This window comes from Oratosquilla oratoria, chromosome 38 (assembly GCF_046742065.1).
Source record: "Oratosquilla oratoria isolate Oo_2021 chromosome 38, ASM4674206v1, whole genome shotgun sequence".
In the NCBI taxonomy this organism is placed as follows: Eukaryota; Metazoa; Arthropoda; class Malacostraca; order Stomatopoda; family Squillidae; genus Oratosquilla; species Oratosquilla oratoria.
The window spans coordinates 15,865,920-15,880,919 of record NC_134814.1 but is presented as its reverse complement, the minus strand read 5'-3'; the positions used below and the strand labels follow the sequence as shown (position 1 = coordinate 15,880,919).

Genomic DNA, 15,000 nt, shown 5'->3' with positions numbered 1-15,000 from the left:
TATACCAAGCCCATATACCTATAGTAAGCCTATAGATATATACTAAGCCCATAATAACCCCCTCATTAATTCGCTCCAGCCCATTGTTTTTTGCTATTGATGTCCACCCACTATTTCTGAACCCCATTCGTTGATAACAATTCTAAAACCCCATTGATTCCTCAAACCTCATAGATTCCATACCGATCAATCTTGGGCCCCATTGATGTATGACAAGCTTCTTCTGGTCCCATGTACTCTTTCCTGGGTCCCTTCCCTTCCCTTCCCTTTCTTTCCCTTCCCTTCCTTACCCTTCCCTTCCCTTCTCTCCCTCATTGATTTCAGTCCTCAACGCAGTGCTAGTGTCTTGATTTTTTTTCTAATCTATGTGTATCAATTTATTACTGATACTCATCATCAGTTATATATATATATATATATATATATATATATATATATAATAAATGTATATATATATATGTATATACATATATAAAAATATATATATATATATATATATATATATATATATATATATATATATATATATATATATAGAAATATATATACTCATCCGTTTCAGCAATATTTGGTCACCCGTTTCTTCAATTCCTGGACATTAAATTTCTTCAATTCATTGTCTTCCATTTCTTTCATTCCTGGTTATCCGTCTTCAATTTCTTGTCATCCATTTTTACAATTCTACTCTGTGTCCTCAGTTCATCCATTTCTCGTGCACCCAAGGTGTTAGCGAGGACGACCAAAAAAAGCTGTCGAAACTAAGCAAAGACTTTCTCGTAGACGCCATATTGTCTGTATGCCTGTCTGTCTGTCCAATACAGGATAGATTCTCCTCACTTCTGCCTTCCTCCTTCCTCCTCCTCCTCCTCCTCCTCCTCCTCCTCCTCCTCCTCCTCCTCCTCCTCCTCCTCTCCCTACTCCTACACTTCTTGTTTTATCCAGTAATTATACATTACGTAATAGATCACAATAAATACAGGACTCGCTCAATCAGAACGATGAGAGGAACGGAGAGAGACAAAGAGTGAGAACGGAGAGATGGAGAGAGGATAGATAGAAAGAGAAAGAGAGCGATAAAGAGAAGAGAAATAAAAGTGGAGAGATAGGGAGTGGATAGATATATAAATAGGAAGATAGAAAGAGAGAGACACAGAAAGAGAAAGAGAGAGAGAGAGAGAGAGAGAGAGAGAGAGAGAGAGAGAGAGAGAGAGAGAGAGCAAAGAGAGAGAGTATGTATAAGGGTGAGAGTGAGTGGTGGAGGACGAGGAAGGCAAGACCGGAAGGAAATGTTTTGCAGGTGGACCAGAGGGGAATCGTCGTTTGCGTCATCTTCGACGTCGTCGTCGTCGTCGTCGCCGTCGTCGTTCGTCGTCGCCAGAGAGAGGTAGCAGCTGCGGTGGAGGAAAGCCCCACCAAATCGCCAACACGTGCTTGTTGTAAATCCTCGCACCGTGAAAACGATTGTAGGAGAAAGCATTCAGAGGTAACAATTTCCAAAAGCGAAAATGCAGAAGCAGGAAGAAGAAGACGAAAAAGGAGGAGGTGGAGGAGGAGGAGGAGGAAGAGGAGGAGGAGAAGAAAGGGGAGGAGGAGGAGGAGGAGGAGGAGGAGGAGGAGGAGGAGGAGGAGGAGGAGGAGAGGAGGAGGAGGAGGAGGGGAAGGAGGAGGAGGAGGAGGAGGAGAGGCTTCAGGGAGAGCCTCGTACACGCAGGCGCACCCACACTCATCTCCCTCTCCCCTCCTGCTGTTACAGGCAGCGATACCAGAGTTGAGCTTGGCACTGACGGTGCCAACACTGGCCTTCTGTCTCTCACGCGGTCCGCACGCACACAGGCACACGCAGTCCCCGTTCTCCTTACCCCCCGCGCCGTACCTGATGTAGCTTCCTCTGTGTTGCACAGGATCTTAAATCACACACACACACATATATATACACATACACACATACATACACATACACACAAAAACTACGTACACACACACACACACACACGTACATACATAAACAGACGCCCTTGCACTGCCCACAGAACCCATTCTCAGCTGGTGTTCGCGGTGCCGTCCTCAGCGGGAGTCGAAGCTTTCGTCAGCAGTGGGACAGGAAATTGACAATGTAGGAGCCCGTTCTGGGGTGAGTGCTTCGGCGGGTGGCACCGCCTCTCTTGCTGCAAGGCTCCCCTCGTAGTCGTCGCTTCCCTGTCGCCAGGTCCCGCTCTCCTTCTTCGGGAAAAGGCGTTTCGTCTCTCCTTCTTCGCTTCCAGCAGCCTGAGACTGGAAGTAAAGTGTCTAGTGCTTGCTGTTGCCCCACACATAGTCGTGCCCGACTCGCCAGGTCCTGCCTATCCTTCGGGAGAGGCGAACTCGTCTCCCTCCTTCGTTGCCTCCGTCAGTGTCGTAGAGAGAGCAGTGTCTTGTACCAGGGCGACTATGTGACCTTTGAGATGGAGTGGCACTCTCAGCTGAAATGAGCGCGGAGCGACACTGCCACGTTCTTGTGCGGACCTGTGCGCTCGTGGCCCCGTCCTGACACCAGCTGTTGCGTGAGGAAGATGCTGTTGTCTTTGAGTGCCATCACCGCCGGCGGGGGTTCCGCCCTTGCGGTATCCGTTTCCGTAATCTAGTGGTGCCACAGGGCCCGAGTGTGCGTCACGACGCGGCCCCTCCACCATTCTTGGGCGGCCCTCCTTTGGTGCGGCCCCGTCAGCGTCAGTCCTGGCCACAAGGTCGTCCAGGACGTCAAGGACCTCGAAGGGGTCGTGCTCCTGCAGAAGGGGTCCCATGGATAGCGGTGTCGATTTGAGTGGCATGAGTCTGTACGAGCTGTCTCAGCACAGCTGCACCCACCTTCAACCCCACGCCCACGCCCACGCTCAGGAGATCATCGCCTTCGCCGCCGCCGCCACCCCGACAGGTCTGCACGCCCACAACGCTCCACTGCACGTCTACGCCTCCGCCTCCGACAGCCCGTACCACTACGCCCAGGTGCATCACGCCCAGGGCACTTCCTCCCCTACGCCCACGGCCTTCGTGCAGCGTTCTGAGTCGCCTCCGTCGCGAGTTGTCGCGACTTCGACCCCTGCCACGACCACCATCTCTTCTTCGGCCACCTCCTCGTCCTCCTCCTCCACCTCCAAGCGCAGAGGCCCCTCGTCCTCCCACCAACACCACCACCACCACCACCATCACCACCATCACCACCCGCAGGAGTACAAGACTCATCATAAGCCTCACAGCCCCAGTTCCATCTACGCCCACTCCCTCATCGCCCCGAACTATATTTTGAGCTCGAGTTCGGGGTACGCTATCGGTGCTACGCCAGATTACGTCATTCACACGAACCCGGACTTCGCTCTGAACGATGCTTCCGATTATGGCCTGATTACCAACGTGGACTATGACTTCGGATCCGAGTACGCACCTTCGTATTGCTCACACGCCTCCGACAGTAGTAGCGGCGGCGGCGGCGGCGGCTACGGACACAGCCTCTCTCCGAACTGCGCGCAGAGTTCGAGCCTCAGCTACGGTTCTCCAGTAGCCACAGATTCCCCAACGAGATACTGCATCCACTCGAAGGCAAGCCCTTTGTCCTACGGACAGGTCAAACACGCCTCCCAACTCTACGTACAGGACCAAGCCACCCCCTCGCCCTATATACAAGAACAACCCTCTTCATCGTCTTCGACTTACCTGAAGGAACAACAGAACCCCTCGTCTTACATACAGGAACAACAGAACCCCTCGTCTTACATACAGGAACAACAGAACCCCTCGTCTTACATACAGGAACAGACAACCTCCTCGCCGTATGTACAGGAACAGCCCGCTTCCTCGTCCTATGTAACGGAACATTCCTCGGCCTCGACTTGTGTACAGGAACCAACACCTTCTTCGCCTTTTAACTTAGTTCAGAGTAGTTCCTTGCCATACCTCCACGAACACAGCAACGCCGCCTCGAACCACAACCTCCTTCAGGCGAGCTCACCGCCCCACAAGCAGGAACATAGTCACTCCCTTCAGTATATCCCTGAGGCATCAACTCCTTATATCAACACTCCCAGCACCTCTGCCCCCTACCCACACTCCCATACTTCACACACTCACTCTCATACTTCGAAAACACATTCCCAAACTTCCAGCTCCCACGGAAGTACTTCAAGCGCGCACTCTCATACGCCTGTTACGCACACGCATACGCATACGCATACTCCCAGTAATCATATTCGTACTTCAAACTCCCACTCTCATTCGCATACTTCGAATACTCACTCCCATACTTCAAAATCGCACTCCCATACCTCCCACTCCCATACCTCCCACTCCCATACTTCGAATTCCCACTCCAAGGCCTCCAGTACTCCACCAAATCACTCCAACAATCACTCGAACTCCACGAGTGCTCACACTCAGAACTCCCACACTTCACGTCAAAACTCCTACAACTCCCTCCACAGCTCCAACTCCCACAACCACCCTCAACCCCCCCAGAGTCCTACTTCCTACATCTGCTCCCATACTCCAACCTCGGCCTCGTATACTTGTCCTCACACTTCGAGTCCCACCTCCGCCACCCTCTCCCTCACCACGACCTCGTCCTCGTACACCTACGCCTCCAGTCCTACGTCGTACTCGCACGCCTTCGTCCCAAGCTCCGCCTCGTATACGCACGCCACCAACACCTCTCCAAGTCCGACTTCGTACCTCTTTGATACGAGCCCTACCTCCTATAGCCACGCTCACACCTCCAGCCCTACTTCCTTCGCCCATACATCAAGCCCAGTCACATTCATCACAGATCCGGGACCACACGCCCACGCCCTCGAGATATCAACCCTCTGCGCCACCAGCCCCGCCCACGTTCACACCTTCGACTGTCAAGGTGGAGGTGGTGGAGGTGGTGGAGGAGGAGGGAGTGAGAAAGGAGGGAGGAGGAAGGAAAGGGAGGGGAGGAAGAGGAACAGCGAAGTCAGGAAGGAAGGGAGGAGGGTTTCTGAAGAAAACAGCAGAACCTCAGGAGAACTTCGAAGAGTCGGTTTGACAGAAGACCTTCGAGGGGGAGAGATAAGGAGGGCGGGAGAGGAAGGCCGAGGAGGAGGAGGAGGAGGAGGAGGAGGTGGAGGAGGTGGTGGAGGAGGAATAGAGATAAGGAGGGCAGTAGAACGAGAAGAAAATACAGCGATGGGTGGAGGTGGATTTAGTGGTAATAGCGGTGCTAGTGTAGTAGTTGGAGGAGGAGGTGGCGGTGGAGGAGGAGGTGGAGGAGGAGGAGGAGGAGGAGGAGGAGGAGGAGGAGGAGGTGGAGGAGGAGGAGGAGGTGGAGGAGGAGGAGGAGGGGGTAGTAGCAGTAGTAGTAGTAGCACTTCGAGAGCCGAACGTTCGAAAGCGAAATCAGTGGGATGTTCCTTCATGTACTACCCCGAGGCCGTGTATAGCGAGGACGAGGACGAGGACGACCACCAGTTCTACATTGAGGACCACATGGACGGCGGCCAGCGAGGCCGAGGAGGAGCAGGAGGAGGTGGAGGGGGAGGAGGAGGAGGCACAGGGGGCTTACGAAGTGGCCGACGAAGGCATGACATGACCTTAAGCACTCGGGTGGACCTTTCGTACACCCATCGGGGACGAGACGATTCTTCGAGTTCGGTGGCGAGCCACAACTACCAGTACGACCCCAGGACCTTCGACGAAGACCTCGAGGGCAGCGGGGGCGGGATGGTTGGCCTCTCGTACCAATACCGCAGCGCCCTTGGGGGATCAGGACCCTGGAATAACCAGCTGGGCGGGAGTCTCCAGCAGCAGCAGACCAGCGGGGGTCGGAGTTTGTCTTCCCTGGGAGTCGGGAGGGGCGAAGGTCCCGTCCTACTCCTCGGGGAGGGACTCATGAGGGAGTGGGTCAGGGCCGTGGGAGTCGTGGCTGCGTCAGGAACGCTGGTCACTCTTGTTCTTCTTGCCTTTGGGGTAAGTACCTCTTCGGCGAGTGGTTCATCCTATGTATGTGTGTATGCATGAATTTTTTGTTATATATCCACACACACACACACACACACACACACATATATATATATATATATATATATGTATATATACATAGATGTATATATATATATGTATATATACACACACACACACACATATATATATATATATATATATATATGTATACATATATATATGTGCTAATAAGAACACGGGTACGTGTGTTCACTTATGCAAAGTAGACCACTTGAAGATGTAATATACGAAAGCGCTCTGCTTCGTTAGTTTCTTTTTCCAAGTGGTCTACTTTGCACACACACACACACACACACACACACACACACACACACACACACACATATATATATATATATATATATATATATATATATATAATATGTATTAATATAATGTACTCGTAATATAATCATATACTAATATGACTATATGTGTATGCTTATGCGTGATTACTGAATATCCTTGGACCACTATATTACTGCTCATTTGTGTATCATTGTATCCATCTGTCAACACAATTGACTTTTAGTGTGTGAAAGGCAACAGATCAACCGGTTGATAAGCTGGACGACTGATAAAGGTCAGACAAAAACATGTTCCTGGAATTACATACACTGAAGCACACACATACAGCACTCACACACACACACACACACGCACACACACACACACACACACACACACACACACACACACACACACATAAGGATGGAGGGTTGTAAATGTGTTCCTGTGTGGACAAGAGTACTCAAGTACGTGTACAAGTAAAGACAAGTACATGTACAAGTAAAGACAAGTGTACTACCTTTTTCTGGCACATTTGAAAGAGAGAGATTCCTTGAAAGAGCAGCGTCACTAACCACGTTTAACTCTCTTCCTCACTCTTTTCCTTTAATTACGACTGTCGCGAGGCGATTTAATTCATTTCCATGGAACGAAGAAGTTTAACTCATCCCAATTAACCTCTTTGGTAACAACTCCTCCACTTCAACTGTTGTTTTGGTTGCTACTTGGCCGGTTTGTTCATTTGGCTGGCGTTCCCTCTCTAGCGAAGAGGTTGAGAAGTATTTACATATTCACGTGAGTGTGTTATTACTTGTGTATATGTATATGCATTTGTATGTGTATATGTACATGGATATATGTGTATATGTATATGTATACGTATATGTATATTTATATATGTGTATGTATATGTATATATGTATATATGTATATGTATATATGTATATATATATGTATATGCATGTGTATATATGTATATGTATGTGTATGTATGTATATGTGTATATGCATGTGTATGTGTATATGTATATGTATATGTGTATGTGTATATGTATGTGTATATGTACATATATATGTACAGTATATATGCATATGTATAAAAATCGTTGCTCGAGCTCTCTCAGTGGAAACCCCGTGGCCCCACAGAAGCTGGCAACGGTCCTCAGGCCTTCCCACCGATCACTCAGGGAAGAATCTTTAGGTTGCTATCTGTTACACTGGAATGGGAATGTTTCTATATCACCGACTGGAAATGGTAGAAGGCGAGCAGCTACTGGTTGTCAGCTCTTCATATGAGAAAAGGTTTAAGATGAAGCTGATCGAGAGACAGAGAGCTTGAGTCCAGTTCGAAGACAGGGTTTGCTCCTCAGAGCTCCAATTCCTTATTAAGCTGAAGGGTTTGACGGCTTTTGAAAATGTGCTGCTTCATTGTCGATCTTGCAGGCTCACCACATGCGGATCCATCTATATCTGTATGTACATGAATAATATATAAATGTGTGTGTGTGTGTGTGTGTGTGTGTGTGTGTGTGTGTGTGTGTGTGTGTGTGTGTGTGTGTGTGTGTGTGTGTGTGTGTGTGTGTGTGTGTGTGTCTGTGTGTGTCTGTGTGTGTGTGTGTGTCTGTGTGTGTGTCTGTGTGTGTGTGTGTGTGTGTGTGTGTGTGTGTATGTATGTGTGTGTGTGTGTGTGTGTGTGTGTGTTTGTGTGTGTGTGTGTGTGTTTGTGTGTGTGTGTGTGTGTGTGTGTGTGTGTGTGTGTGTGTGTGTGTGTGTGTGTGTGTGTGTGTGTGCGCCTTATATATTTTCATAAATAGAGTGAGTGCACTCGTTCAAGTTTACGTAAATATCTTGTGTGAGAACAAAGATAGAGAACTATGTATGTGTATGTCCAGCAAGAATAAATATTGTAACCATAATCTCACAGATTACAACACAACGGAAAACTACACAGCAACACACATACGAACATACATACATACACACCACCAACCTCTTCCTTCACGTGATCAAACCGTGAAGTACCCCTGATTCCTAAGAACACCTTTTACCCATACACAATATACTATGTAACCTAGATTAATAACCATAATATATAAATGAGCAGAAATAACTAAACATTCTAACCATTGTAAAATAAAATAGTATCCAAAACTTGAATCACTATAATAAATGTAGTAATATTAGAAACTGTACACCATTCATTATTGCTGATGCAGAACTTTGCAGATGTACCCCACCGACAGAGAGAAGGTCTGTCAGTCTTGAGGTGGAAAGCAGACAAGGAAGGTCTGCCAGTGTAATAATTTTTTACGTATTAGACTTTTAGAAAGGTCTTGTGATTTTGATTTACCCACCAGGAAAGGCTAGAACATTACACTGGTGGCAGCGCCACCCACCCCCCGAAATACGTGACACTTATAAACAAAGTGCCAACGACTGTGGCCACGTATACCGACATTACTCGTCGAGTAATTCGAGTGTTCCAGAAACGAGTGACCTTGTGTACTTTTCGAAACACTACAATTAAGTTGTAGTTCGCTAGAAACGGGTGACCATAGCCCAAGTGCACCAGTTCCCGCTACCCAACAACTCAGCACAATCGTGAACTGTCACAATCAACCCCGCTACAACGAACAAACTTATTTCCCCGTGGGGCAACATTGACGTGTGAACCATCATCGCCACCACTCATCCCAGTAAAGAAACTCACCGCGGTGCCAAATCAACAGAACAGGAAGTCAGGGTCTCCCATCTAACTGACAGATCACCCTGCTACCAACCCCTTTAGCAACCCCCCTTCCCTACGGGATCAACTACACACCCGGCTCTCTACATCATCCCAAGACCACCTATCAAATTCAACGGTCTGCAGCGCAAGTAACTCTTCCAGTCAAACATATAAAACCATTCTTTTGTCCTTTTTAGCTAAATTATAATATATATATATATATATATATATATATGTATATATATATATATATATATATATATATATATACAAGCCGCGGGCTTCGCCCTCTCCGGCTTCGCCGCGCTCTAATCCCTCGTTTTTCCCCTCGGCCTCGGGGCGGAACCCCAACACGGGATCCCCAGCACGAAGAAGAAAGCGAAGAAGAACGCGAGGAAGAAGAACGCGAAGAAGAACGCGAGGAAGAAGAACGCGAGGAAGAAGAACGCGAGGAAGAAGAACGCGAAGAAGAACGCGAAGAAGAATGCGAAGAAGAACGCGAAGAAAAACGCGAAGAAGAACGCGAGGAAGAAGAAGAAGAAGGACGCGAAGAAGAATGCGAAGAAGAAGAGGAACGCGAAGAAGAAGAAGAAGAAGAACGCGAAGAAGAAGAAGAAGAAGAACGCGAAGAAGAAGAAGAACGCGAAGAAGAAGCAGAAGAAGAAGAAGAAGAACGCGAAGAAGAACGTGAAGAAGAAGAAGAATACCACCTGACCCCGACTTGCCCAAGCGCTTTTTCAAGAATATGTTTAGGACAAAGTGTCACCGTAATACCACCTGTCCCCGACTTTCACAGCGTTTTTTAGAAGAATATTTTTATTTAGACATATATATATATATATATATATATATATATACATATATACACATATGTGTGTGTGTATATGCATGCATATTCTTATATTCTCAGAATACTTCATCTCGGATTTCGATTTTCTTTGAAGGTGAGCAAACAAAAAAAAATTATATATAAATACATAAAACTAATTATAAAATAACATTTTAGGTTGAACTTCATCAACAGCACAAACCAACAATCTACCCCTTGCTCTATAGAACCACCTTCGGAACCATAAACAAGTAATATACCATTTTTTTCCCTTGTGCATATATATTTGTATATTGCCTTTCTTTCATGATTGATTACATGTACAAAAATAGTAACGATGTCACAAAATACCCGATCACTTTCTGCGGCTAGGCACCTAGTCGACTCAGTAGATCATAGCTTTATGAGCATCGATAACACAAATGGAGCACAGGAAGATGTAACCCTCCCGACTCCCCCCCAAACTAACAATACCGCCCCACCGGCAAATCAAAGCACTATGAACCCAACTACATCCCAGACCAATAACCAACCCAATACCCCACAGACGCCCACCCATCTTCCTAGACCAAACACCCCCCCTCCAAACCCCCCTACCCAAATCCATAACCACTATACCCTCTCAACCACAAATCCTGATATCCCCACTTTTTCGAAAGCAAGTGGCATCACCATCACTGACTACATCGCAGCATGCGAAGTCCACTTTGCTAACAATAATATAACCCAAGACAAACACAAAATAACTATCATCAATAACCACATTCAGCCAAGGAATGACTACAAAGATCTCTCCCGTCTCCTAGAATCTAAGCTAGAATCTAACATCACATACACACAATATTGCACAGAACTTCAGAAACTTTTCAGCGACAGACCTCAAAATAATTTTCATTTTCTATTCAAATTCCTGGAGTTCATGCGCAACCCCCCCACCCTCCTCCTCCTTCCACTCTATCGTGGCACAGGTAGCCGAAGTCTCAAAGACAATCAGAGATTCACTCAATAACCCCTCCCCATGGGTATCACAGAATAACCAAGGTGTGAACTATGTCAAAGGAGAAGATGTAGCTAACCTATCTGAACTTGCCATGTTTTTCATGGCCCTCCCCATCAAGTGTGAAAGAGAGGCCCAACGAGTTGACATTGACATAAATGACACCTCTCCGTCCAAATAACAGACAAATGTGGAATTGATAGATTCAGCGATGATCAACCAGCCAGAATAAACACAATATCCTCCATAAACAACACTCCAAATCCCCCTTACCCAAGAGTACCTATAAATAACAATCTCAGCCCCATTTGGTGCGATATCCACAAATCAAATTCCCACAACACCTGGGATTGCAGACAACACCCTAGACAAAGTACAATGTGTTCTCTTCATAACACATCCCATTCAGACGCAGAATGCAAAGCCCAAAGACCCTACCTCCGGTCAGCTAGCATGGGAAATAATCAGGCAAGACCCCAAAGATCACCTAGCAACCAAAGTCAGACTTACTGTACTTTTCATAACTCTTATAGCCATTCAGATAGAGACTGCCACCCACAACACCGCCAATCTATCCCTAAACCTACCCATCACAACCAGAACAAACCATGCTCAGTTCATAACACATACTCCCACTCCGACAACGAGTGCCGAACCCAAAACCCAACACTACGATCACAACAGGAACGCCCCACAACCTTCAACAGGAATCAAAACAGGCAGTTGGGGGAATCCATACAAGCCTCCCACACACACAAAAAAAAAAAAAAAAAAAAAAAAAAAAAAAAAAAAAAAAAAAAAAATAACATCAACCATAGATAAACCAGAAGCCCTATGTTTCACGGGCACAATAGAAAATATTCATTGTACATTCCTAATAGATACAGGCACGAAGATAAACATACTTTCACAATCTATATGTACATATATATATATATATGTATATATATATATGTATATATATGTATATATATGTATATATATATATGTATATGTATATATATATGTATATATATATATAATGTATATATATATATAGATATATATATATATGACGTTTATCATTCTTTTACTCTTGCGTCGATTTCCAAATCTGTTCCGTCATGCAACCTAACCCTGTTGTCATGGCGGGAGTAGAATTGAAAAATTATTAAGCCATCTTTACTCGCTGGTTCACTGTAGACTTTGAGCCTCAGCTGGTAACCATGTTTTGCGATATCTACAGGAAGCCTTCGAATATAGACGATTTGTTTCATTTTTACTCCCATTACGACATTAGTGTGAAGAAAGGGGTAGTGATATGTTTCTTCCATCGGGCAATTACGATATGCAGTGAGGAAAACCTAGAGAGTGTTTTTATATCAAAGAGACTTTAACGAAAATGAAATCCCCGGTTGTCTTCATCGATCAATGCAAGAAAAAGGTCCTCAAGTTCATGGATAACACATAGACAACGAGGCGGATCAACCGCACGATTCATCTTACCAACCAGCGACGTTGTTACCAACCTTGACCGAACACTGAAATTCAGTGGGTTGGAAGTAGTGTACCAGTCCAATAGGGCCATCCAAAACATCACGAGAACGAGAATAAGCATTATCCAACGTGATATCACCACCAACGCTTGTGTTGCGCACAGTAAGGTAACAACCACCTGATGGACTGAGGAAACGGCAGAGCTAGTGATACAAGAGTCTGATAAAATCCTTTGGAAAATGTTTGGTGGCAGCCATTATCCAGGGATCTTACACGATCGAGGAAAACAGATGCATATTTAACATTTCACTCCCCACCTGATTCATTCACTTCCAATTGCGAACAAAACATTGGAAAGGTACTCCTAGTTCCCCTCGTCACTTTTTTCATTCACTCGTGATTTGTCCATCAACAGTGGACAAATGCCCCCTTACCTTATTTCTTCCACTTAAGCATTAGTCCATCGGCGGTGAGCAAATGTCCCCCTGCACGTGGACAATTGATCCCCATCCTCCTTATCCATCCCTAGACTCCAGTGGCCTTCACCTGTTTCACCTGGGTCCTCCAATCTAAGAGACTTGTGTGCCACGGCATTAGTCCATCGGCGGTGAGCAAATGTCCCCCTCCACACGGACAATTGCTCCCCATCCTCCTTATCCATCCCAAGGCTCCAGTGACCTCTGTCTGTTTCTCCTGGGTCCTCTGATCCATACTTTGAGATTTGTGTGCCACGATTTTGCACTTAATAAAACTCTAACAAGGGAAACTTCTTACTGATAAAAGCTCAGTGGTGTTTCTTTTTGATAAAGAGAGAATCAGTCATCGGTTACATGCTCTACTTATATAGAAAAAGAGATGGTTATGATAGATAGAAAGGGATCAAGTGCCAGTCCTTGGGGTTGCACCTAAGTGAATGTACAGCCAACAGTACAAGAGGTCGTGGTAGATGAACAATTTGGTGGATGAAAAGGCTTTGTTATTAAACTTTGTACAAAGGTATAGAAGTGAATTGTAAGAGCCTTCAGAAGGCGGGAGAGAGAGAGAAAGAGAGAAAGAGAGAGGGAGAGGTTGATGTAGAGAGGAGCATGTGATATGTATACTTAGACAGTCGATCTCAAGTAAATACGTAGAAAGACAAGTGTATCATGTAAAGGGTGAGCTCTAAATAGAAGTGGAGAAAGGGTAAGATCCTTGCACACAAATACACACACACACACACACACACACACACACACACACACACACACACACACTCAGTGGCGCAGTTGGTAGAGCACTGAACTGCTAGCATGGTGGTGCCCGTAGTACTTGGTTCGAATCCTGCCCAGGGCCGAAATTATTTCGGTACCGCTGCGCTTCGGGTCGTTACTCTGACTCTCGTGGGCGGGGAGTTGGGTGTGCGTGTGTGTGTGTAAGGTCATAACATTACCCATAGATCGGACCTACGAGCTCTGAGCTCTCTTCCGGGAGGGAAATAGCTGTCGATCACGAGTCCAACACGTGATCCAAAGACCAAGTGAATACACACACACACACACACAAATACACACACTTAATTTCTCTCTCTCTCTCTCTCTCTCTCTCTCTCTCTCTCTCTCTGTCTGTCTCTCTCTCCCTCTCTATCTCTATCTATCTATCTATCTATATATGTCTATATCTATCTATCTTTTCCTTCTCACTCTAACTCTTTGTTCTTTACCTTCCCCCTCGCGAGCGCGCAAATTAACTTTGCGTAGGTGTGGTCTGGCCTGCCAGGAGGTCGATAGCATTCCGAAGGGGATCTTTCGAGTGATGTCCCTCCATCAACTTCTCGTCGTCGTCGTCGTCGTCGTCGTCGTCGTTGTCTTTGACGAGATTGTAATGTTCCCCCCAACGACGTTCGTTTTTATCTTCATTTCTTTGACACTGAATTCTTCCTCTATCTACTCTTTTTCCACCTCCTCTTATATTTCCTTTTCCTTCTCCTTTTTTCTCTATTATTCCTTTTTTCTTCGTCCACTTCATTCTCATTTCCCTTTTACTTCTCTTTTTTATTCTTCTTCCATCTTCTTACTTACTCTTCTCTTTATTCCTCTCCTCTTTACCTTCATCTTTTTCCACCTCCTTACTTTTCTTCCTCCCCCTCCTCCTCCTCCTCCTCCTCTTCTTCCACATACTCCTCCTCTTCCTCCTTCTCGACCTTATCCTCCTCCTCTTCATTTTCCTAATCCTTTTTTCCTCCTACTCCTTCCTTTCCCCCTCCTCCTCCTCCTCTTCCCCCTCTTCGTCTTCCTCCTCCTCCATTTCTCCACCCTCCTCCTCTTCCTGTTCCTCCTCCTCCCCCTCTCTTCTTCTATAATTTCTGTGCATTTTTCTCCTACAGATAGTCTATTTTGTTCCACTGTTTTCTATCTCCTTCATCGTTATCATCATCATCACTATCTTCTTTAACCATTTTCATTAATTAGACTCAATTAACATTTCATATTTTCATCACTATTAAAAATCACCTTTATTATCAAAGGCACCATCATATATAATTCCCATTTTCATTATCACTGCAATCGGATATCATTTTAGTCATTTTACACGTTCAAATTCACTATCACTAATGGAAAATTATCACTACCAACAACACCATCGCCATCATCATAACTATCAGCAGCAGAACCATCATCATCATCATTATCATTATCACCACCATCACTATCATCA

General features: G+C 45.8%; 1 protein-coding gene across 6 annotated transcripts in view; it reads left to right on the top strand.

The window, feature by feature from the left end:
• Positions 1-1,704: 1,704 nt before the first annotated feature.
• The window catches only part of LOC143019980 (uncharacterized), a 171,035-nt gene continuing 157,739 nt past the window's right edge, over positions 1,705-15,000 (top strand). For 2 of the 6 annotated variants that reach the window (XM_076176056.1, XM_076176055.1), the window contains exon 1: positions 1,706-5,955. In XM_076176056.1, coding sequence (XP_076032171.1) covers positions 2,779-5,955 — 3,177 coding nt within the window. In that variant the 5' untranslated portion in view covers positions 1,706-2,778. Of the gene's footprint in view, positions 5,956-10,010; positions 10,085-15,000 lie in introns of all 6 variants that reach the window. The other 4 variants (XM_076176054.1, XM_076176053.1, XM_076176052.1 and 1 more) reach the window with 4 other exon arrangements.